We start from the raw sequence: 26,529 nt of genomic DNA on the forward strand, positions 1-26,529 counted from the left end.
TATTAGCTTGCTAACTTGCTCATTATTTTAGACCAAGTTTTGCAATCAGTGACATCAACTATGTTAATATAGCAATATACATTTCTTACCAGTAGGTTTATGAGGTTCCAATTCATTACAATTTTGTCATTGTGTTCATTTACCTTTGCTAGTACTGCTGTGACAAAGGCATCGAAGTGTTAGGAACGAGGTCTTGAAAAGTCTTAAATTTGACTAGGTTAATCTTGGGGACACTCTGCTACTTGCAGTCTCATTAAATTAGAAATCAACACAAAGCTCAAAGTTTTGAACTTGTAGAAATCTTAAACATGCTGCAGGATAATAGTACATATACAAATCTGTGGCTCTCAGTAATGATTCCACAAACGTAATAAATTTCCCACAAACGTGATAGCAGCTGCCTACTGGAAACCCGATGACTTCTGCATTTCCAGAAATTTAAAAGGGGAAAAATCCCTGTCTTACCACAGGTGTAATGTGAGCATGAAAAATTAAAGTTGTGGTAATTTTTTGTTGTAGCCTTTTTACAACTGTGAGTGGGTTCAAGCCACTTTAAACGGAAGTTGCATCAAAATTTTTGAAAAAGTCACATTAATCCACTACTCTAAAGTAAAAAAACATGTTGAAAACAGTCAAAGATTAGCACAAATTATCACAGGATTCCAGTGTCTGCAAGTAAACGTTGCTGTGTTAGCACCACCCAAATAAAACAGACAAACACTGCAGCTCATATGGGATGCCATCCGTTCACTGTGCTGGTTTACATCCCGGCAGTAGAGTGTAGAAAGAGGTTCTGACATGTATTTATGAAAAGCAAGTATGTTGTCTTAATTTCTTCATGCTTTCCTTCCCAGTTTCAACCGTTTGGATCTCCCCACTTATGACTCCTTTGAAGACCTGAGAGAAAAACTCCTGATGGCGGTGGAGAACGCACAAGGCTTCGAGGGAGTCGACTAAAGAAACACCCTTCAACTGCGACCAATCAACCAATCAATTAAAAAAAACACACACACACAAAACTACAGGGATGTCAAACCAGCTGCTGTAGTAGCAGTTCAGCGCGAGCATGTTGTACTGTAATGCCTGACTGTGAGCCACCTCCACAGCACGGTGGTTCGAGACTGTACAGCGATTTGTCGAACCGACTTGCCTACGTCTTTATATCTTTTCCAATGTGGGTAGCTCGCTCCTTAAAGGTGCTGGGGGAGAAAAAAGAACAGGCAGTGTGGCACCCCTGCTGAATGCTGAAATTTTATTATCCACAGGCATGAGCGACGAATGACAAGAGCTGGCCCCCTACCTGATCCGCTGTTTCTTTTCCCTCCTCCCCTCGTCCTGTGAAAATCTACAGTGCTGGAAAACACTAATGCATTTCAATAGCTCCTTTACGTACACTATAGCACAGTATTCTGCACCCTTCACTGTAAGGGTTATAGCATGGCCTTAATCTGGCTCCTACATGCACTATTTCTCTAAGAAACTGCAATGGCACTATGATCACTATTCTGTCAAATCCTTAGACCAACACCAGATTACCTTAGGAATGCTAGCCAATCACATTTCAGGAAATCGGCCACACCCCTCCGTAGAGCCTGTTGTGTGATCAGAAAACCGCCACTGCAGCCTTTTTGTAGAGTAATGATTTTGTTATTTTAGCCACTGGTAACCGATTTCAGAGCGGGGGATTAAAAAAAATCCCCGGAGATGATTTTTATAGTTTTTGTCACCTTGGAAGAGATTTTGTTTTTGTTGTTGTTTTTTAATCATTGGTATAATTCTTGCAGGAAAATACTCTAAACGTATTTGTACTGATGAACAATGTTGTTTACTATTTTGACAATTCTATATGACATGGTGTGTGAAGTGTAAATCTGGCTAGTCTGGGAAATAATTAACCCATATCATTTGTTATGGTGATAGCAAATGTGTTGAATAAAATGGTTTTTATTGTAGTGCTATGAAAGCAGCATGAAACTGTATCTTGTGTTTGCTTTGACTACATACTGTAGTAGTAATTTGGACGTGTAATCTGTCCCGAGGTCGAGAAGGGAAAAGCGGGGATAGTTTCTCTGAGATGTTTGCGTCATGATTATATTAATATTCTCATGCCTGTTGCTGTTCATAATGCTGTAAATTGTTCTTGAAAAAAAACACATTTTAAGTTCTTTCATGATATATAAATATATGTATGAACTACATTTAACAGAAGTATTACTGATCAATGACGCTAAAAATGAAGCTGTGCGTGTGAGCGCGGGTGTTTGAGAGAAAAGCTGTGATTGCCACTGAATATAAAGCAGCACGTTTCTTACAGAGAAAAACTGTTGTTTTCTTTTCTATGTTTTTGTTTCTCTCTCCTTTTTCTAACACCATTGAACCTAAAGGGCACTTTATAGATCACTCTGAGGTCACCTATTGTAAGTCTTTTGTCATTAACTTGAATGTGATTCTTTCTTTTTTTTTCATCCGGAGCACTTACCTGGTGCAATATGAATAGTCTGTAAATCTGGGCTGCTGCTAAGGTAGAAAAAGTTGACAGTAGTGAAGCATGGACTTCACATCCTTTAGTATTCTATATTTTTCCTCTTTTTTTTCTGTACCTTTTCTCCCTTCTGTTTACTCCTTCCTGTGATTCTCATCTCTCAAACTGATTCAGTCCTTTTTTAGAGGGTTTTGTTATTTTAATGAACGATGGGAATATATCACTTTTGTTAAATTTCCACCACTCTCTGCAACTCTTTGTGGTTCATTTAACTTCAGTCAAATAAAAACAAAACTTCTCTGATTGTGTTGTTTGAGTTATTGAGACTGGAATTATCCTGCATCAGGAGTTGGAATATAAGCTAGAACTTCGTGACAGGTGGTACCATGCTCCTGTGAGGTATACAGTGCCTATAAAAAGTATTCACCCCCTTGAATGTTTCACCTTTTTATTGATTTTATAAATCAACTATTTCAATATAATTTGCCTTCACTGAATAAGATTGTCCTCCAGGATTTTCTTATATGTTAAAGCGTCCTTGGGTTTCTCGAAAGGCGCTATATAAATTCAAGATATTATTATTATTATTATTATATTTTGCTCTAATGATTCCCTCCCCGTTACCTTTACAAGCTTTCCAGGACCGGCTGCCAAGAAGCATCCCCACAGCATGATGCTGCCACCATTGTGCTTTACAGTGGGGAAAGTGTGTTTGTGGTGATGTTTGTGACAAAGCATCTTGTCTGATGGCCATAAAGCCCCATTTTGGTCTCATCAGACCAAAAAACTTTCTTCCACTTTACCATGAAGTCTCCCACATGCCTTTTGGTGAACTTTAATCAAGATTTGACATTTAATTTTCTTCAATAGGCTTTCTCTTTGCCACTCTCCCACAAGGCTTTGACTGATACATAACCTGGCATTAATGCAGTCACTTTTAAACATTACATATTTTTATTTAATTGGCATTATTTTGTAGAAATCTATTTTCACTTTGACATTAAATAGGCTTTTTTGTATAAAAAGTCAAATCATATTGCATGTTATTGATTTATAAAATCAACAAAAGAGTAAAACATCCAAGGGGATGAATACTTTTGGTACTGTAGTAGTGGAATCTAACGGCCCAGTGGTCTTGACCTTTGACTCCCAAAATCTAACCAGCTAAGTCTTGAGTTAGAGTAGATATTTCTGCTAAGTACAAAGAAAATCCCTCCAAAAATTCTTGAGATATTTTTTCACAAGCAAGGAATAAACATGAGGCCTATTAGCTCTGTCCTTTCAAATCCAAAACTGAAACAGTTCAGCTTTGAGTCAGAAAGGAAATGTGCCTTACAAGTTTTCTTAGCTGATGTTAACAAGCATTGATGAATATGATACCCATAAATTAAACTGTGAACTCCAAACCTTAATCAGTTCATTCTTGAGTCGGAGTAAACATGCCTCAAAGCGTTCATGAGATTTTTTGTTTACAAAGAAAGGGTTAATAACCTTGAAAATCACTATGAGGGTTGTTGAGATATTGGGTGTGCATGCAAAGACAATGCTTTAGCCAAGGCTGTCTCTTCACAGAGGCCTAAATATCCTTTAAAGTATGATGTACAGTGAATGAACATTTATGTTGGTTTAAATTGTTTTCTCTGAAATACTACCTCAATATCATGCTACACAAATCTAGTGTTTCAAGGTTACTGAGTATATCCCTGTTTTAGTTTCATGGTTTTATAGTCCATGTCATTTGTCCTTATTTATCTATCACTTGATTACCCTTGTCCTTTACTCTGAGATGTAACAAGTGAATTTCCCCAAAGGGGGATCAATACAGTATCTAAATAAAGCATTAAGTACACAAAATACAAACCTACTTTAACTTAACATGTTCTATAATCTCTATTGTCAGGTCTGTTCTAAAGTGAATATATTTAAAACTCTTCATATCTACTTTTTAAATTTTGTAATTGTGTGTGCACGTGGTGTGGTGAAGGGACGTCAGTTCATTCACACAATCACAATCTAGGAGTTATCAGCTCCAAGGACAAGCAAATAAAAGCCATCCAGCCAGTACAGGGACATTTTATCAAGTCTCCCTACCCTCAATCTGGTCACAAACAAACTGAGAGCCAACTCTTCTTTAGATCCACCTTTTAAAATATTCGACCTGCTCCAAGAGAGAAAAAAAAGTCACAAAGTTCAAATAAAAATAAATAATAAGAAACCTAAAAAGATAAGACAGATTTGCCTTCTGTCCATCATTCAGGCTTTTGATTCAATGTTACGTCACAGTGCTGACCTCAATGAAACCCTGACGGTAAGGTGAAGCAAAATGGTCAGAGATCAAATGAAATGCACCATAAGTCTCATAGCTTAGTTTATTGAATCCAAATTTAACAAAAATGAATTCCTCACTATGACTAAAATATTTAAAACTGTATCATCCCAACAGCCCTTTCAGCTGAACTTAAAGAGCTCTCCCATCACTGTACCAGGTCATGCTCATACTATAGGTTCACTGTGTTGTCATTGTGCACCTTTGACAAAAAAGTGGTCATTGTTGCTAATTGTGTAGCATGTTGTGCTAACTATTCAACCAGTGTTCATTCCATGGTGTAGCTATGCTTACTTTTTTCAACAGTCATAAGCTACACTGATAAAAAAAATATTCAGCCCAATCTACTTAGAAAAACCTTGGCAACTTTTTGCATCAATTTTTTTTGTAGATTATCCAGATTAATCTATTTCCAACCTATAAAGCAACTATTTTGACTAGAGGTGTGTCCATCAGTACTTTCTGTATTAAGCTATCTTCACTACTTTTTTTTCTACATTTTAACAAATGAAAATGTCACTTTCAGCTTTATTTTGTTGGCCAAGCTGCTTTTGTAACATTTAGCTAACTGTTAAACATTAATCCAGAAGTTTTAGCTAACTATTTAACCTGTTTATCAGGACTTTTGTTAAATATTTTGACCAATGATAGCATACAGTGTTGGCCAGTTAGATTTAAGCTAACGAATTCAGATGTTTACAATAGCTAACCATTTTCTTATTAGCATAAAATTTATCCATTTCTGTTAAAGCCCCATTTTCGCTTCATTGTATTATTCTGTTAGCTTTCTCTTAGTAGTACCAAGAGTAGTACTTCTGTTAGTACGCTTCTGACCCAGCTAGCTTTATTTTTCAAATTATTAAAAATTACTTCCTGAAAAGTGTATCAACCATAATACAGACTTTAGGAAACTATTGAAACAGTTTAATTTTTATCAAACATTTGCATCATTAATCAAGAATGTAATGCCAACTATTTTAATTCTTTATCTTTGAGATTATTTTTAGCTTACCTTTGTCTTTTAGTTACTTATCGGCTAGCCCACACAGGGTACTTTATACTAAGTGGTCCTGCAACCAAATGCATCAATTTTTAAAACATCTATTAATTTTGCTCCTGTTCTAACTTACTATAAGTTAGTTGTAGCTAACTGTTGTAGAAGTAATTGCATTTTGCCCACTGTTAGCCAGCAGTTTTGGCAGTTCAATATCTACTTTTAGCTGTTAGCCTCTCTGTTTATCACCTTTAGCAAACAAGGCTTTTTGACAGATAGTACGGCAGTTTATTAATAACACTGAGATACTTACTATTCAAAACACTGATAGCATAAGGCCTCCACTAGAGAGTGACACACTAAGATACATATTAGGCTGCCTATTAAGGGGATGATGTTTCATTATCTGCCCTTTTAGTGACAATTTTTATTATGAAACTGATCCTTGGGTTAAGGCAAGTCATATTAACATGTAACTTAAACTTTACATGTCATATAAAACATCTGTGTCCTTCATCATCAGTCATGCATCTGATGCCGACTTTCATTAAAACTTCACCACTTAGGCCCTGTTGCTTCACCAGGCCTCATTTTCCCCCTTCTTTTTGAGTCACCCTTCCTCCACCCCTCACCCTCTACCTCTGGTCAGGGTCAATCAATACTTCCCCTGTAGCTTATCACTAATGTGGAACTGGCTGTTTGTCCAAACTCTGCTCTGTCTACATAAAGACCAGGACGGGACAGCATCAAACCAAAATGCACCACATATCACCTCACGAACACGCCACTCTGGACTCTCTACTGGACTTTTACCTGTTTGGAAAGATTTGGGGGCAAAGACATGCTGGTGTGACAGGGAAGGGGGCAGAGGATAGGAAGGCCAGAGCTGGTAGGATCAGAAGCAGAAGACTAACCCAGTTGAGCAACTGTGGGTAGAGGATCTACTTCATAAACTTCAGGTAAGTTGGTTCCCTGACACAAGTTACCCTCTCTTTATGTCATGTTGTTTTTAGTAAGGGTGTTATACGTGAACTTTAACAAAATGATCAGTTGCTGATATTGTAGGTCATAAATGTTATTTGTATTGTTCAATAAAAAGTAAATAAAGATAGATATAGTTATACCCAATGTGGAGTGAAATAAAATACAATTTGACTCTATTTTAAGGTATGTTTAAAAAGTTTAAATTCAAAGAGAGGTGGCTCACACAGGTGTGTTTTTACCCTGTTCAAACAAAAATGCACACAGCTGCAGTCATCCCACAATGATTAGAAAAGACTTGAATGACCCTTGCACTACTTTGATAAGCATTGTGCTATTAACATTTATTTTCTGCTTTTTTTCATTCATATTTCTTTTAGTATCATTCATATTTCTTTTGGTACACTGATAGGTGCAAAGTTTAAGCCCTTACTGACTGATCAATATTTAGAAAAAGGATATGATGATAAGTGGTTCTCTGTTTTTTTTTCACTAAACTATTTTGTCCTTATTTCCCCAGGTCTTACATGCCTCCACCAATTTGCACAAACCATCTCATCTTGGGCTGTTTCTGCAGTAAAGGGTGTCCTCCAGAGCTGTGGAGTGTGACAATGGTGTTTGTGTCCTGTCTATCAAACGCCATTATCACACTAAATAGCTACAGTGTGAAAATGACTTCAATGCTCTCTTTAATGTCCATATTTTTCACATTTTTGTCATGAATGTTAGTAAACCTTGATTTTTGAAGAATGATCATAGCTTCCTTATTTGTACAGAAATGCCTGCACCTTTTCCGAATGTTGTCTTAGCCTCAAGCTTAGGACAGCGATGTCCAAACTTTTATTAACTGAGGGCCAAATGCAGAAAAATACCCCGATGACTGGGCCTGTGATACACCTCACTCAAACAACTTGTTAATAGCTGACAAAACAAACACCCAATCATTGTTAAGGATTTAGGGCTACCACTGGCTTCACCCCTGGTCAGGATGAGAGCAATGCTTGTTGTTGTAATCACTGCGTCATGAGTCTTTATCATTATATTATTGGTTGTCAACATGTTTTTTACTTTATTGTGCAAATTTAGGTATGATAAAATGCACTACAACAAAATCTGCTTGGCAAAATGTTTGTTTACAGAATCAGCACCATAGCAATGCTGGGTGTTTTTCACTTGTTTTTTTTAGAAATTTCTGTTCCAGATTTGGCCCACTGGCTATAGTTTGCACATTCCTGCCTTAGGACATGTAACACCAAAGAGGAGGGGCAGAGATGAAAATAGACATGCATGTGTTAAAGCGTCATACATGATCTGGAGCCTTTATGAGTGACCCACTTACCTTTGCTTTTCAGGTGTTAATGTGCTGCCTGGATTACACGTCCGACCATTTGTTGTCATACTTTCAGTAACTCTCAACATGCATTTCAAATACTTGTAATGTGCTTTTTATGGTGACATTATGTTTATCCAACATGAACAAAAAGTGCTGTTTTTGCCTCGTGCTATAGTTGAAATGTTGGCCCATTTTGCACAAAAGACATAAAGTTCACACTTTACAAAAATACCAGCAAATCCAGCTGTATGCAGAAACACGTTTGACAGTGCCAAATTATGACACAAATCCCCTCTCTTATGGAATTGATTTAAGATGATAACAAAGGAATCAGAGAGCATCCTTGGCCAACAACATCTTTTTAATAACAAAGATCTAGCGTTCCCTTACACACTGGCCTTAGAACGCTGAGAATCAAGTCAGAAATTTGGGTGAGGGATTGAAAAAAAAAAACAGTGACAGCAGGACAGAAAGGCTTACTATAGAGACTTTTCAAGACTTTAGTTGATTAGCAGGCCTATTTTTAGGATCATAAGATCAGAAAGGCAAGCTCTAAATTGATCATGACTTTAAGTTTGGACTCCTTGAAACAATGCCAGATATTTCAAACCAAAAACTAGAATTATAGCAAGTAATAAAACAAGAAATCTTCACATTTTCAGAAAGAAAGATGAGCTTTATGCGTACAAAATGTAACTTTGTTGCTTATGCAAAATAAATGTGAGCATCTTCTTCTGTAGCTTTACTAAATAAACCAGACATTAAAATGTTCTCACATTGAATTAAATAAAGGCTAGTAAAAATATCTAATTGCAAACCTAACACACAATCTTACGCACGCATACTATGTCACACAACTCAAAATAAAAAAAATTTCCTTTTATAAGTGTATTCACCATACAGACTACTTGGAAGACATTTCCGCTAATCAGTTAATAAAAGTTCATTAATTTAATGAACTAAAAAGTTGAAAACATCACCAAAGTAGAAAAAAGATCATTGCACGTCATCAAGAAATCAATCCCTAAGACATAAAAGTTCAACAACATCCAAACACACATCATCCCTCATCATATTCAAGTGTTACAGCATAAAATTCATCACAGTTTTCCCAAAACCATTGAAGTAAAGTGTCCCATTCTCACAGAAAACATCTCCAGTAAAGTCATAATTGAAATAAATAAACCTCTCAAATGTTCAACATGAGATTAAGCAAGAAATCTTATCAAATAAAAGAAGATAGTTAGGCAAAGACTTCAATCCTCCATCTCCTCCATGAAGTACCCATCAACCAAAAATGTGACCACCTCCTGTGTCTTCTTTGATGGATCAAATTCAGCTAAGGTCCAGGGGTTCACAAATCACCAGAACCCTTGCAAAATCAATGAAAAAATGCATCCCCACTCTCCAGCGTCCTTGTCCTATTATGACTTGCTCTTTACTGTTGGCCCAAATGTTTTCTTCTTGGGTGCAGTAGCGGGTTGGGGTTTGGGTTTAGGGGCAGCTGCAGCCTTCTTAGGTTTGGGCTGGAGGGATTTAAGGCCCAGAATCTCACAGTACCTGTTGCACTGGTGTAACACCTTAAACTGGTCAATGAAGGAGGTGGCACAGTTTCCTTTGAAGCCCTTATATCTGCAAAAAAAATTGTACCACAGTAAGTTCTGAGTATTCTAATTGGTAAAGAGGATTTCTGTGGGTGCTGATATAAAGAACTGGAACTTTTCATGATGTGTATCCCACTACCTAAGCAAGATGTTCTAAACACAGTCAGTCCCAGTAGACCTCTTGCCTTTACTGCTTAGCTCTATTCCTATGTTTTGCATGCTTATGACTAGAGGTAGGGCATCCTGATTGTTGCTGGAGTAGAGGGGGTAGGGGGAAGTATCAGATCCAGCAAAGACAGGGAATGAGCTGCTGAGAAAAAATAATAATTTGTTGTTTTGTTGCTGTTTTCTTCATTATGCTGGCCATTAAACTATTGTATTTAAGAAAAATCCAACTCAAGGTGGAATATAATGTATAATAAATATCAGTACTGATGTGATAATGTTCTACAACTCATCACAGCATTGCTAATATTAAGAACATTACCTCTACTTGTGAAATACTACTTAATTATTTATGCATAAGTTCATTTAAACATTTAAATCTATACTTAGAGAGCTTGTTAACAGAAGGAAAGGTAACTGCTTGAGGGCCCAGGCCAGTTGGGGGCACTAGGGCTGAAAAACTATAACCCACAACAGTAGCTCAAAATGTGCAAAGTTTGCAACGACAGTAGGAAACCCCTCTAAGGGGGCCCAATCTTGAAGGACTTGCTCAAAAAATAATCCTTGTCTGAATACTGTGGGCTTGTCCGCACTTTGAAAAAGAGACACCTGAGTAACTTTTATTCATGTTACTTATGGTATTTGTTCATTGATCTGTTTTATATTTATAATTTTTAATTACAATGTAATAGTGTTCTCATATTTTGAGTAAAACGTATGCGAACTTTGAGGGTAAAAAGTTAACATTTAATAATTACTTTGTCGGGCCAGACTATTTATTACATGATGATAAGGGAGGGGCCCCCTGTGAATATTTGTCCAGGGCCCCAACAGACTCTTGGATTGCAACTGGTTGAAAAAAAGTTACTTACCCTTTCTTACACGTAGCTATTCCCACATCAGTGAGCCTCATTCCCACACCTGAAAACAAAACAAACAAACTGATACTTAATATTTAGAATTCTGATTTTTAAGTGTTTATGAAGAAAATTAACTCATGCCCTAATAGCAATTTCTTTTGGCATGGACATTGTCCAAATAAACAGCAAAGCTGTGGCCTGTATTCAGGAGTGAATGACGGCCGAAAATCTGGCCCATTGCATAAAAGCCATGTCTAACTATTACAAAAACAGGTCTCTACCAAGCTTATACCAACTAATATCTGGGCCAATGCTTCATTAAGTAAGTGAGCCAAAGGAGAAATTCTCTCGAGTGGTGAAAGTTTAGCAAAATGCAGATAATTATGATTTGGCCCTCTAAGGTTTTGCCAATTGCATACCACATGGGGCCAAAAAGTCAGTACTATTATCTGGGCCAAGTATTTAAATTACAGAAGTCTCCCAGAAGAGACGTTCCCTCTAATTTTAAAGTTATGGCAAACCATATTGGGTAATGGTTTGGCCCTTGAATGGTTTAGGCCAAAGGGTCTGGGTAATTGCCACATATTGCCCAAAAGTTGATGCTATCAGAGTATATTCTCATGCACATTTTAAGTTATTTATTTTCCTGACCTTGCATGTCAGTAACCAGCAGGTTTCCATCAGTCTTTTGGTAGACCCAGTGCTGGAAAGCACAACACTTCTGTCCTGCCTCTGAGTCGCGCCTCATCAGGTTGATCTCTTTGCCATCCTTGACTGAATACTTGACAAAATCCCCGATCAACTCCTCCTCCAGTGTGGCGTATGGGATGTCATTGGATGGACGGTGAACTAGGTAGATGGGAATGATCCTGTAGAACGTGTGGAAAAAGTACTTTAGGTTATTCTAAAACACTTGGAAAGCAAAGAGAGTTTTCTTGGGTACTAGGTTCATAGCATGGGTCACTTACTCTGGGATCTCGCCAAAGGCTTCAAATGACTGGGCTGCAGTGGTGTATGCCTTGATATACTCTCTTGCTGTGTTCTGGACCTGGCATTCCTACAGAGCAAAAAGCAAATTATGTCTTAAATCCTTTATGTATCAGAGGATCTACAAAATGATGTAAGTATATGTAATGATATAAAGACTAACGATATGATAAGTAACAATACAATATGCAACAGTACATAATGATGCGATATGACACAATACGTAACAATACGATGCATAACAATGCAATACATAACAATACAATACACCCTATAGTCTTTTTGGGGAAATTCCGCTACCACACTTATAACTAAGGACAATTCAATACATTACAGCCCGAGAATTTTGAATTCATTCTAAATACTTGCTTTAATCATTGAAACTATATTTATTAACTTCTGATGTCTACCTCACATTTGTTGCTCTGCATATGCCTTCAGAGCCCATATGTTCCCAAGGCGTTGCCTATCTTTGCTTATTGGTAAAACCCCAATGCCTGTGTTAAATATGTTGTTGCATCCCTCATACTTAGAGTTGTGATGCACTATTGGACTGCTCATCCTGTGTGTGGTGTTATTTTTTTACCTCTACAGCCAAGCTGAAATTCTTCTGAACAAGCTCGTCATTGTTCTTGGTGCCGTAGCTGATAGCGTTGTGCACTTTGAGCACACAGGGGTGTCCAGGTACTAACAGGGGGATCTGACCCGCTTGTAACTTAGTCCGGAAAGCCCGTCGGTGCATCCCTTCCCCAAAGTGGACCTTTTCAGTGATGATACTGGCGGGTTGATTCTCTCCAAAGTATTGTTCAGATAAGAAATCCTCTTTGAACAGCAGCCTGGAACAGTTGACATCCTCTTCTTCACCCCCTACCTCCACTGGAGTGGCTAGAAAAAGGAAAACAGGCAAGATATTTAATGTGTTAGCTGCCAAAACATCTAGCAAAAGCGTGACCATATTGTAAAGGATGTCAGTATCTTACATGGAACAATCTTTGGAGCTGCAGGTATGACAATTTCACTGAGCACTGAAAACAGAAGAAAGAAACACTTTTAACTTAAAGCTTTCTCAATCACTTTAATATGGTTGTTTTAGTTCATCCATGCATAATACCTTCATATGTAAGAAGATAGTCCAGGGCGACAGAACCATGTGAACTGGTGAGCCGGCACTGATACTTTCCTAAGTCTTTGTGTGAAGCGTTGGAGATGGTCAGCGACACTCTGCTCTCATCCCCTGCACTTCAGAGAGATTCACAGTGTCATAGAATGAAGAAACCAAAACTATTTCAACCAACTGGCACTGGAGCTGAGCATCCGACTGATTGGGGCATTATGGGAAATTTAACTTGCTTTCACATAAGTGACAATGCAAGTGTTACATGGATCCAGGCTCTGTGCCCAAGCCTAGTTTGAATGTGTTCACACTGATCAAATAAACCTGACTTTGTGGTCAAGTGTACTCAGATCTGGGCACAAGTCCCTGATGTGAAACCACTTTCAATTTTGTATGGTTCTGCAGATCAGGTTCCCTTCAAAGCAAACAATTTAAATATATCTACTGATACCTGAAATTGACCCTTTTTACATCATGTGCACATTCACTTACTCCTGAAAAACTATTGAAAATCAGGCCTCAAACACTGCAGCTTTTACTCTGCCTTTATAAACAACCTGCCTTGCAAAACCAGGCATTGTAGTCCACAAAAAGCACAAAAGTGTCCCAGTAAGAGGCATTCTGGTTCATGCAAGTTTTCTTTGCACCTTTGAAACCGAGAGTTCCTGAGTAGTTATACCTGCAAGGTCATTTGGTAAACCAGGCTAAAGATTTTTTTTTTTTACAAAGAAAAGGTTCAACAATGAGAAAACCACTTCAACAGTCATGTTAAAAAAAACACCATACCTTCTCTTGATCTCAGCCAGGACAGTGCCATCTCTGCTCCAGGTGACCGTGTGGTTGAAGAACACAGCAGAAAACTGACACCACAGGCACATACTTTGAGGGTCCCCACTCACAGACTCAGGCTGGATTGTCTTCACCACCTTGATTTCTGCAGACAAAACCATGTGGTTTCATAAATATGTTGACAATGAGTTTTTCATACCTTGCAGGAAATATGGTTTGTGTCTCCCTTACCCTCTGTTGATGTAATGCTCTGTTTGACCACATCGCTGTACGCCTTCTTACGAGTCGCCCCTGCATCCACTTTGGCTTGCTCTCCCTTGGCCTTGACAGAAACATCTGGCTTTGGTAGTTTAGACTCCAAAGCACTGACAATCTTTCCAAACTTATCCGCCAATAGACGTCGCTTTTTAATGATATCATCTTTCGGAGGACTGGCGGACTTTTTTGCTTGGTCTGTGTGATGTGGCTTTTGTTCTTCCTGGAAGGCTTGAGCCTCTGATTCCTGGAAAATCTTCTCAGCACTACTTGCCTTATTGCTGTCCTTTTGAGTCTTAGCATCCAGCTTGGCCTCAAACATGTCAATCTTTCCTTTTGCAGTCTTTGGCTGTGCTCCATTCTCAACTTCAACTAGTGGTTCCCCAACAGATTTGGCTCCTGTTACATTCTGAGTGTGTTTCTTCTTCTTCTTGCTGTGCTTACATGGAGCTTTCTCATTTGCAACACAAGTCTCAATCATCAGTTTAGCCTCTTTGTCCTCAAGCACAGCTGGAGTGTTTTCACTGGTATGATTTTCTCCAGAAAGGGGATGGAGTTCTTGCTGTTTGCAAACTTGCTGGGCTGGAACATGGTGTGATAAATTCTCTTGTTTCTTGGAAGTTTGTGTGCCATGGTGATGGCCCGCTGACTTGTCCTTTTTGGGGCGAGATTTTCCCTCTGAACTGGATTTGTGGGTTTTATGAGGCATCTTTTCAGCTGTTTTTGGATTAACTTCGGCCTCTCTGGATTTTACTTCAGTGTTGATTGGTTTTGGAACCCTGGGGGCAAACGGATCATTTACATCTAGAGTAACATAAGCAACACGGTTCTCCTCTGAGATAATAAAATTATCCTCAGGGATGACAGCCAAGTTTGAAAGTTCTCTACTGAGGTAACTAATATCCTCATTTATTGTTTTCCTCGTTGTGAAGAAACACTCAATGTTAGAGTCCAGTTGATTATCTTTTGAAGATGTCTCAGAGGGCTCTACTGTATTTTCCTTTTTAATGACCAAATCCTCATCACCTTTGAAAGATTGTTCACCAGTAATCCCATCCAAGGTTGGCCAAAGAGCGCAAGGTTGTATGTAACCACAACTGAGGTCTCTGTTGTCATTGAGATTGCTTTTGGAACAAGTTTGATCTGAGTCCAAACTTCTTGTTCGACAGACGAGGGAGGAGCTAATATTAAGAGGGGCCAAGGGCATAATAAACTTAGGACTCCCCCCCTGTGACTCCAACTGACTTGCTCCGTCAAAGTCTGGTGAAGTGTCAGTTGACACGTGTGCAGGAACATTAATATGCAGGCCAGGTTTTATGTCTCCACCTGGCACGTGCCAGTCTGTCGAAGTGTGTGTGGCGAGGAAATATAGATCCGTTGTACATTGGGTTCCTTCGTGATCAACCTCAGCTGGCCTAAGGCTCCTTTTAGCTTCCTGCTTGTCAATGGAGACCGGCTGAGGGACGATGCATTCATCTGTCACTTCACACAGTTCACCTCCAAAGGGCTGCCAATGGAAATGGACAAGTATTCATTAAAAAAAAGTAAAAGGAAAAAAAAAGCTCTAAAGATGACCTCATATGCTTCAAAACCAAACTGTCATACCTCACTGAATGAAAATAAATGACATGGCATGAGCAGATTATCGTTTTCAAGGCACTTAAAAGGCTACAAAAAATGATGTCTCAGGCCTTTAAAGTCTCTTCAACACGTACCTTTCTATCAGGCCACAAAGCAGAACTTTCCAAAACATCATGCCTCTATATCCACTCCTACAGTCCATATGTCCTGCATGCAACTGAAGGCAACACAGTTGCACTTGCTGCTGCTGTTAAAAGAGCTCCAGCTATGCCCTGTGTACTTGAACCAATCAAATAAAAGCCTCCCAGGTCCACAGACCTGTTGCCGTTCTGATCCTGGGTTTTTAAAGGAGATGCAGTGGGAATGGGTGTGTTAAAGGGCGCGTACAAAAAGAGAGAGAGCAAGGGAGGGTTATGTTTCAATCCTCAGCTGTGCTCTGCTCTCACCCCTCCACCCTGACACGCCACGGATGCATGCTATTATCCACTGGACTCTCCGCTATTATTAGACGCCATTTCTGTCCATCTGAAGTTTTCCTCCCAGGCACCCCTGCTTCCTTCAACACACACAGCTGTCAGTCTTTGAGATGGGAGCCAAAGGACTTATACAATAATAATAAAGAATCGAGCAGTCCTTGAGTGCAAAATGAATGGCGCCAATCCAAAGCAAGGCGACAATTCTTGGGGCTTGGACGTGTGGTGACAAAGTGGACGTGACTCTTGGGAGTACTCTACGTACCTCCTGACTGGCTATCAGTGCTTTGAGTAAGAATGACAACACTGACAAGGGCAAGAGCGGGAATGTCTCTTACTGTTCTGGCCATGTTTCCAAAGTACGTGATGGATTTATCTGCTGGCCACAAGGATTGATGTGAAGGTGAACACTGTTATTTTTCTACCATGACGGGTGAATCTTTCCAGTGCTCTTTTCATGAGAAAGTGATGTATGTTTGAGAGAGTGGGCTACACATGTCTGACCCAACCTATAGGGTTGTATATCATGGTTTTCATGCAAAGCAAAGCACAAACTTTCCACCTGTGAAACACTCTTCGAAGAGTTAGGGTTAGGTTTGTGTTAAGACCTTAAGGGTTAGGTTAGATTAGATTAGGTTAGGTTTCTGTCTAAACCTGAAGGGTAAGGGTCATTTTTGTTGAATGCTTGATTCAAAAATGGGCAAAGACTTGAGTACAGGTCTTAATGGGCAAAGTCCATTTCCCCTTTTTGATCAAACTTTGGATAACCATGACTTGGATGGCTGAAAACCTACACAGACGGGCTGGGTTAGATCTGTGTTAAAATCTTTAGGGTTAGGGTTAGGTAGGGGTTGGATTTGTGTTAAAACCTAATGATAAGCGTTAGGGTCAGGCTTAGGGTTACTATTGCTTTTCAGTCAGAACTTGATAGAACAACAAAAAGTATGGCATCTTACCTCATTCATTATGAACTCTGCAGGTGCATCCCGTCCTGCCGAATCTGTCTCCTCTATTATATTCAGTATAACTGAGTCTTCTTCATTGCTAATTGAACTGTCCGTCTCCGCTGACTCTCCAAATCCACAAAACGGACAAACGTACTGATGAGTGGAAGAAGTGGATCCAGAAGTCACACCTAAGTCGTACCCTCCGGTAGAAGGTAATGCAGCTACTGATGATCCCATCGTCATCTCCTGTTGTGAAGGGCTTTGAGCGCTTTCAGCCAGGCTGCTCTGGATCTCCTCTGATACGTTTTGAACGGGTATAGCTTCTCCTGAATCGCATAAAGATTCAACTCTCTGGTAGACCTCTCTTTCTCTGAGTTCATTTTCAGCAGAGTCAAGGTTGAAAAAAAGGCAGCCCTGCCCAGAGAGGATGGACCCCTCCGGGATGTTTTGAGGCTGATCCTGGACACCCATGGGTAGTTGCGACTGTGCCTGTGCTGCTATCTCTTGATCCTGTCTTCCTCTGGATGTCTCTGTGTCTATTTGAGTATTTACCTCTGCTAGTGCCTGTGTCAAAGCATCTATCTCAGCGCCTATCTCTGTGAATGCAGCTGTAAAGTCCTCCGGTGGAGCTGCAATTATCTCTGTCCAGTCTGAGAGTGCGCTTGCCCAGCTGTCCACAGAAGACCACCTCTCAACCGGTGGCCCCCAACCTTTAGTGTCATCGCCGGACCAGCCAATCCACTCGCTCCCATCAAAGAAGCAACCTGATCCTTGTGTCTCTCCTTGAGGAAAATACCAGTCACTACGCACTCCTTGCATCACAGAAAGACTTGTCTTGTCCAAAACATCCTGATCTTCTGTGTCCTCATGTGTCAGATACTGGCATGCGTCCTGCCACAGCTCAATAGGGCTGTCGCTTTGACTTGTTTGGGGGGTTGAATCAGCGACCTCTGCTGCCCTTTCGCCTGCATCATTTCCCGACATCAAGCCTGCCTCGCAGGCATCCACAGCAGGTGAAACTAGCCTCGTATGATACCTCACGTGTGACTCACAGTCTGCTATAGCTTGTTCCTCACCAGAGCCGTGATGACATTGTGTCACCAGGTTTTCTGAATCATTCATCTGAGCATTTATATCACAGTTAGGGTCTGCCTGAGTCCCCTCTGTTTCTGATAATGGCTTTAGCTCAGGACATTTAATCTCCTGGGGATCTACATTGGAGCTAAGGATAAAATCTAATGTCTCACTTTCAAATATATAAAGCTCTGACACTTGTGCTTTAGCAATATCACCCTCTAAACTATCTGACCTATGTGATAAAGACCTTGACTGACAAGTGGCTTTAGTGCATTCAGGGCTAAACCTAGAAGTGGAAAGAGACTCAGGGAGAGATGGCTTCATTGAGCCATCAAAAGTTTGAGCAGAGAGGGAGAGGGATGGTTCTTGTCGTATGTCAGGGAAAGAATCAGTTAAGGGTGAAATAGGGTCATGAGACAATGTAGATAAAAGTGGTAATCCTGGTTTTTGGAGGCCAAAATGGTTAGAAACCCTGATATTATCATCTTTTTGTGCATGTTCTGCACAAGATAAAAACCCCTCTAAATCTGCTCTTGAGTCTGAGTCAGAGTTTTTCTCCTGAGGAAGGCTTTTGGAAATGTTTGACAAAGTCTCAGTAGTTTCTTCATTGAATTCCATACCTTTACTGCTGTCATTGAGCTCTGAAAGATCAAACAAAGTCTCATATGTAGACAGTTTATTTTCTTTGGGACTTTGCAGACAAGACAAAGAGTCCAAATCCTCACTTTGACTGGCTGTAGGGGGCGTTGGTGACTGTCTTTGGTCATCCATGCAGAGTTGAGAGAAATCCATCGGGACTCCTAGTTGTGCTGCTTCAGGAGAAGATCAGCAGCAAGACTAAAGCAGCAACTCCAGGCCACGTTTTTGGATTAAGGTCATAGAGCTCTGTGCAAACATTGTTTGTGCAGTGCTTGTCTTGAATCATTTCCTCTCACAGGTCCAAGTGTTTCCCCGTGTCTAGATTTCATCCTGCAGAGTGAGCATATCATTAAAACAAAATTTAAAAGTAGAAATTAGGCAGTCAGATAATTTCTGATCTTATGCATGTTTAAAGTAAGACAAACTTCCTCCCTCTAGCTGTTTATCTCAGCAGCAGTGGATGCTCCTTTAAAAGGCAGGTTGTGTCTATTTAAGAATCTTTTAAAGGACACTTAACATACCTTATCAACAGGACCCTTCCTGTTGTTACTCTGTGGGTGATAAAAATGCCTGCTTAGTTGTTGTGCTTTTACAAGTTGTTGCTATTTCTGTTGTCTTCCACAGTTGTTAGCAGTGCACAACAATGAACTGTGATAGTGTAGTATTAATTTATAGCCAGAGAAAATAAACACACAAGTTCAAGGAAGCAAACAGTTTCAGATTTACTTATTCATAAGTGAATAAATATTCTGATGCACACTTAAAAACTATTTAGTGGGGAATCTGCAACCCTTAATTCACCAGCCTTCTATATGAGATCCTTTAGCCACCGGCAACCCCACGTCCTCATTTGAAGAAATAATCTCAAACTTTATGGTTGATGACCTAACAATCAGGCCACACTCCATGTATGTGGGCCACATGGGTTCATGACTGACCTGGGATTCCTTTGCTATATTTCTTCCTCATTTCCTAACCCGTTTCCAACTCTGTTCACTGTCTAATCTCTTTAAAAAACATTAAATAAACCTTTAAAAACATGTATGGTTGAAACTATTATTTGTCAATTGATCGTTCCTTGACTTTCCCTTCCTATTGGTGCATACTCTCAGCAGTCACTTTATTAGGCATACTCGTAACACTGGTCATTAACGCAAATGCCTATTGGCCAGTTACATGGCAGAAACCAACACATTTAGTCATGTAGACATGGTCAAAATGAGGTGACTTTGATCATGTTATGATTGCCGTGATGTGATTGGCTAATTATATTTTTGTGTTGATAAGTACTTAAACAGGCATACCTAGTAAAATGACTGTATGTTCAAATGAAGTTTAGGTCTTATTTATCTGTTTATTTGCTTTTATTGACTTTGCTCCCAGACTCAAGGTTCAGAACCACAGACAAGAAATGACTGAAATCAATGTGTTAAACAGCAAAAGTCCCATAGCCTCCATTTGAGGGCATTGTTTTAATGCTTTACTGTAAAAAAGCGGTCATGTAGAACACAAAACTTTGTTTTTTATCAAAACTTCCAGTTATAGAAAGTTTGATAAACAACAGTCTGAAGTTTGTGATGATTTCACGTGACTGTTTGGCCTCTCTCCAAGGATAAACATGGCAGTGATGATAGCAGAGCAACATCTCAACCTTGAGAGTAATATTTTTATACAACAGTTGTACAAGCAATAATAACAGTCTACTCCATACAATTAACATTAACTGATACACTATATATGGACAAGGGTATTTGGCCACACCTGCTAGTTATTGAATTCAGGATTTTTAAATCAGACCTGTTGCCACAGGTGAATAAAATCAACCACCTAGCCATGCAGTCTCCATTTGCAAACTTTTGTGTACAAAATGAGTCATTCTGAAAAGCTCTGTGACCTAAACTACATTTTAAAGAGCCTATAAAGTGAAATCAACAATTTGTGTCTTAACACACAAGATATGTTGGAATATAACTGCTGTAAATGTGAAAACACTGAGATCTGTATGTGTCTGAATTTTGGATTTAGACCCTTGAAAGTTTTTCACCTCTTTCCTGTCTTGGTTTAATTTGGGCGGGGCAAATATGTGGGCAGGTGATGTCCCAAACCAACAGTGGGGAATGACCCCACCCCCTTAATGCTACAATGATATAGAATCACAGAACAGTTCACCTCAGTCCAGTCTGTTGTTAGCTGATGTCACTGCCTTTATTTAAAGTTAACAGTCAGTTAAATGCTGATTTTCGTTCATTGTGAGGTAAATTCGTCAAATCTATCAGCCACAGAGGCCTATGGATCATTTAAAGCATCATAACAGAGATTTGAGCCAGAAGGCAGACTTCGTCTCCTCTCTGGCACAGAGCCAGGGAACCTGTGATCTGATCATAAGCTCATCATAAGGTCAAGGGTCTGGATAATGGTGTGAGTGCTTTCCTCTATTCAGATTGTGGAAATTTTTTAATTTGAGGGGATCGTATTTCTGAGTGGGCATGGCTACAGCTCATTCAACAGACATCCCCACACCATCCTGGAGCAGATTTTACTGCCTCATTTTTCATGATTTTTGAGGCTCAATTTCATTAACTTAGAGATGTTTTATTTGACTGAAATTTGACCATGGGGTTCCATAATTCAGTGACCTAAATGCAGATACATTATCACCTTACAGGGTCGTTAAAGTGCATGTATTTGAATACCATGGCATTATAGTCCCTGCTGTTGTAATGGTCAGGTGGCCGAATATTTTTGTCCATATAGTGAATGTGTGTAAGCAAAACAGTGTTGCTGTAATTTTAGCCTACAGTAAAAGTACTTTAGACTCCAGTTGATGTTCTCCTATATGGAGATAAATACTTGGGTTAAGCCACTGCAACATCTCCCTACAGCCTCAATGATGCAAAATAAAGACAATCAATGTTAACTTACTGCCTCATTTTCACTTTAGAAAAACTCAGACAGCACAGTGGAAACAATCTGCATCTTGTACTATCAACTATTTAACTTTTCCTTTTCACTTTTTACCTCTCAGTCTATAACATGTTCAACTTTTCTGTTAAGTTCATCGCAATCAACCCAAAATTCCTTATTTTCTTTCAAAATAAAAGTAGATCTGTATCCAAACAGGGAATCAATTACCCTCAGGTTAAGACTGTAAAAATCCAAAATGAAACAAAAACAGCTTTGAATGCAAAATTGTGGAATTTCAAAATGTGACACCTAATTAGTTATATCAAAGATGTATGTTTTTATTAGCCTACGTTTCCTGGTAATTTTCTTTTAGCTGCAATCGGATAGGGCCTTCAGGTGACTGTAAAAGCTTTACTATGTCTTTAAAGGCCTAATTTTAAAAAGTTTCCCACTACCTGACAAATGTGTCGAGGCCTGATGTGAAGTGTTGAAAAGGGGCGCTTCAAAACATGCACCCTGATATTCAAGATTGCAGGAGGGGAACTGATGGCACAGATGCTGGAAAAATACCAGTGCATCTTCACCCATGACCTGCATTCATCACATTCCACTAAAGGACACCTAGCTGAGACTTCAGGCTGCAAATGTTTACTATGAGTACAGGTTCTAACTTTAGTAGTCTATAGACAAATGTAAACACAATACATAAAGTTGGCAGACTGCAGTTATCATTTAACCCTTATAAACTGCCATGTTAGGATTGAAAGTAAATGAACAAGTGTTTTGCTTTAACATTGTTTTTAGTAAATTTACTTTCCATGACATCAGTTGTTGATATCCTGATAAATCATCTCAACACAGACAAATATAAATTTCTGTCCACTCAAAATATCTTAAGCATTTATCATAGAACAACCAATTTTATATTTGACTAACATGTGAATGTTAACAGTCCATATGTCTGATTTGTATTTAAACCATTTAAAACATTTAAACTGAAACGAAGTATTGTTGATATGGTTAATATGTGTTTTAGACTGAGTTTGATATTTACTGCCATTAAAAAACAATAAAATTGTCAGCACCTGCGTGACAGAAAGCAGGAAAGCGTAATTCGATTTCATCTCGCCCATCTGTGCCAAAATAGATCCATCCTCAGTCACACAACACCCCCTAAGCGTCTGCTGGGTCTTTAAGGCTTACGGCTGTGCATGTGAACAACTTGACTGAAAGACCGGCGTTCAAATCTGCACACACTTTGGAAAACAAAAACAAAGGAGCCAAAAACTGCAAGATTCTCTACTAAGAAGACTACTAATGTGCCACAGTGAAACAGAATCTTACAGTTGTTAATCACTTGAAGGACTCTTAAGTCTATTGTTAGACAGAGCAATCATGCCATATAACAAGCACAGTGTTGTATTTGTATGTCAACACATCAGTGTTGTATCAGTGTGTTATAACAAGCAAAGCAGTGCAACTGAAACCTCTACTACAGCCAGAGAAAGCCACAAACAAGCATCTGAGACGTTACCTCACAGCTGACTCACTTATGATAGCATTAGAATTATTATTATTACATGAGGTATAAAAACAGAAGGGGATTTCCTGCCATGCATGCAGTACCTACCCTTTTCATTGCAGTGTAGTTGAGGATATCGACCTATGATGTAGGACTTGAGAATGAGCTCAGGCTGAGCTGACGGTCTCGGGGTGAGAGTCTATTTTTAACTGTTGTCCCCCGCAAGTACAAAGTCAGTTACCTGATCTTGTAGACATGTGCCGATCTTGAACATTTAACACTCGATATCTATATTTACATGCCGTTTTAAAGGATGGCCTACTTTACAGAGTGACTTTTAAAGATTTTGACCTGCAGTTGATTCATAAATTTAATTTGAGTTTTTTTTGTCTTTTGCTATTAAAAGACTAACTCCAGAAACTTCAGCTTTAAACTGTAGGTCAAGTTTTTCATTGATTTTGGCATAAGCTGCTGTAGTGATTTATCAGCAGCAGAAAAGCAACAATGCATGATAAAAAGACATCTGGCCATGTTTCAACCTTTTGATAAACTATTGACTACTGTGAAACAACAGTTTGCATTTAACCACCTCTTAACAAAAAATGCAATGACAAACAATTCTACACCTTAACTATTGTAGTCAGGCAGAAAACAGCAACTATTATTAATTAAACTACAGTTCAGCATGTTAAAATTCACTTAAGTTGCTAGCCTGAATCAATGAGCACTGCCAAATAGTAATGTTCACATTAAGCTAACTTAGGGTGACCATATTTTGATTACCGAAAACCAGGACACTCGTCCAGCAATGAGATACTTAAATGATACTTGAAGTTTACTCAAAGATGCCTTATAATTTCAATACATTTAAAGTATGCCTCCTCTGTCTGGATAGAAAATTGTTATATTACCAAATACTATCTATAACCAAAGACACAAATTCAGATAGGCTTCTCAGAGGAGACTCAACATCAGGGCCGTCACTAGGATTGAAAGACGAGGGGCTTAGCCCCAAGGGTTGCAGGTAATACTTGGCATATAGTGTGCACCAAATTCTTTTTTCCACAACGTAAAATGCTTAATTAATTAATTAATTAATTAATTAATTGTTGTAGAGCATTTATCAGGACATACGATCTGGCTCACTCTCTTTTTCTTAGAAGACCATCCTTTCCTGAGCCTTTAGCACGTTTTCCTTTTTTCTAATAACAGCCTGAGTGAGTTTATGAGTTGGTATTTAAAGGTCGATATGCTAGATGTTGGAAAACATATCCATTAATGCATTTAGTAAATATAAATGTGGTATATAATATCTAAAAATATAGTTTATAACTCCTCTCTTTCTTCTTTCAGGTTGTCCAAGCTTTCCAAATAAAACTAGTTTACTTCTGCCTGCCACTGATATTTCTCCATGCCTGAAGACAGTCTATACCAGTGGAACTTAACCTTATTCTACCCAAGAGCCATACTGTCCATATTGTCTTAAAATATTTTAGAGAGAGCTACAATCCAAAAGCAAGGATGTAAGAAGATCCATAGATCAGCTGATCCATAAATGAAATAAAAATGAAATGGTAAATTGTTGGATTATTTTGTAATTAAATGGGATACAATAGGCCACATAAAATGCCTATAGTATTAGAGGAAAGGATATGATACTAATAATGAACATATATTTTTTTTATTCATGCAAGTTCCACCTGGTCTAATGGCGTGTTAAAATATTTTGGGCTCTGAGATGTTTTTCAAAGGGCTGATGAATTATGGTTGGCTATTTGGGTATTTATCTCTCACACTGGGACATTTACTGTAGTTCTGTGGCTTTATTAACATAAAATAGATGTTTTCTATTTTTTTCCCCACTCATTATTGATGCTTTTAGCTAAAGGGGGAGGGGGCTCATAGTGGTCTTTGCCCTGGGCCTCAAAATATTTAAAACCGGCCCTGCCTCACACCTGCAGCTCTCCTAGACACATCGTTCCACTCTGCCTCATTCTGTAGCATTCTGTAGGTTTCCCGTTTCTGCTCTTTTGACAGTATATTATCAGCAGTACATTAAAGATCAAGTAAAACACCCACGTTTCATTGCACATAAAACACACATCTGTACAACAACACTAAACAACATTAAATATATGTTTCAACATGTTATTTTTACCTGAAAAGGGGAGACTATGAACCAAAGAAGAAACACGCGTTGTTGCTGCCTTTCATCCAAGCGTGTAATGAGCAGCCGCAAACAACAAGCTCCCCCTACTGATGACAACAGGAAGTGCTCGACAACAACAAAACCTAGACAAAACCAATCGATTGCTGAGGTGAATTTATACTTTTAAGATATTGGAACAAATACACATTTTTACGTCAAACACATCTTAGATCAATTTTCAAAGTGTTTTTAAGATGCATATTAACTATTTCCTTACATGTTATTTTAGCTTAAAGTTTTTTCAACGTGTTTTTTTAGTCAAAACCAAACACATTTCAAGGTAGCAGAAATGAACTTAAACTAAGTTTAACAAAAAATAACGTTTTTACATGACCATTTCTAACACATACTGTTATTTCAACCCCTTTTAAATCTGTTTTGAGCCTTTTCAAACTTAAAATACCACTGTTAAATGCTTTTAACATTGGAGTTAGGCTTTTTAACTTAGCGATCGTTTTATATCCACTACACATGAACAGGAAGTGACTGAAGAAACTTAAAAGGAGGGCAGAAAAACTTCAGTTAGAACACAAAACAGCACACCTCAATGAATGAGCTTACTGAAGAGATGCAACACCAGCTGGCTTCCTCTGCTCTCTCTTGCGCGCGTTCCTCCATTGCACGCACCTGACAATACTAATACACGGATTAAAAGAAAATAAAAATTTCATTTAGACTTGGCACTAAAGAACCACAGGTGACTGGAGAGCCATGGGTTGAGTATATCTGCTCTATACATTAGGCAGAAAGTAATATAATGGTGTGGTGCATTCCTTAATGAACTTTTTTCATGAAAACCAGGACAATTTCATCACTTTATAAAAAACATGGTAGGTTTTTCACATCTCTAACATTTATGACAACAACCTGAATTGCAGCAACAATTTGCTTCCTACTTTGAATGTAAAACCAGAGGGAAATGGCTGCTGAATAAACATGGCAAATAAAAAAAAAAGATTCCTGTCTGTCAAACTTTTTGTTTTGCATTTTTTGTAAATTACATTTGTCAGATTGACCTTCTCCAAGTAAATTCACTGGATTCAATGTTGAAAAAGGGTATACACTTAAAGTGTACAGCATGTTTTCCTTTTCAAAATGGTATCACAGGTAAATATTCCTTTGATATAAATTTGTTTGACATACAGGGTCATGTTGTTCTGGCAACAGTAACACCCTCTAACTACCCTGGCAGAGCAACAATGCACTGTTGTCAGTGGCCAAAACAAACTAATGAGACCTTAGTTGGCTTTTCTGGAAAATTATCAGTAGGCAATTATACTGTCCCGG

At 38.8% G+C, this 26,529-nt stretch overlaps 2 protein-coding genes across 13 annotated transcripts in view; one reads left to right on the forward strand and one right to left on the reverse strand.

Annotated features, from left to right (window-relative positions):
- nedd4l (NEDD4 like E3 ubiquitin protein ligase) overlaps positions 1–2,198 on the forward strand; it is a 94,633-nt gene extending 92,435 nt beyond the window's left edge. For all 10 annotated transcript variants that reach the window (XM_041811396.1, XM_041811399.1, XM_041811398.1 and 7 more), the window contains one exon: positions 855–2,198. In XM_041811396.1, coding sequence (XP_041667330.1) covers positions 855–957 — 103 coding nt within the window. In that variant the 3' untranslated portion in view covers positions 958–2,198. The remainder of the gene's footprint in view (positions 1–854) is intronic.
- A 6,168-nt stretch (positions 2,199–8,366) lies between these two features.
- alpk2 (alpha-kinase 2) lies at positions 8,367–23,215 on the reverse strand. Of its 3 annotated transcripts, XM_041811613.1 has the most exons (12): positions 19,129–19,158; positions 18,694–18,937; positions 16,901–18,609; positions 13,867–15,397; positions 13,633–13,780; positions 12,844–12,971; positions 12,713–12,757; positions 12,319–12,617; positions 11,714–11,802; positions 11,397–11,614; positions 10,758–10,806; positions 8,367–9,748 (listed from the first exon to the last, which is right to left on the reverse strand). In XM_041811613.1, exons 2-12 carry the CDS (start codon positions 18,758–18,760, stop codon positions 9,541–9,543), a joined length of 4,491 nt encoding a protein of 1,496 aa, XP_041667547.1. In that variant the 5' UTR covers positions 18,761–18,937; positions 19,129–19,158; the 3' UTR covers positions 8,367–9,540. The 3 variants fall into 3 exon arrangements, with proteins under 3 accessions (XP_041667547.1, XP_041667546.1, XP_041667545.1); XM_041811612.1 differs by lacking the exon at positions 19,129–19,158 and adding an exon at positions 23,142–23,215 and having other exon boundaries at positions 16,901–18,937; XM_041811611.1 differs by having other exon boundaries at positions 16,901–18,937.
- Between the last annotated feature and the right edge of the window lie 3,314 nt (positions 23,216–26,529).

Source organism: Cheilinus undulatus, linkage group 17, assembly GCF_018320785.1.
Source record: "Cheilinus undulatus linkage group 17, ASM1832078v1, whole genome shotgun sequence".
Classification (NCBI taxonomy): domain Eukaryota; kingdom Metazoa; phylum Chordata; class Actinopteri; order Labriformes; family Labridae; genus Cheilinus; species Cheilinus undulatus.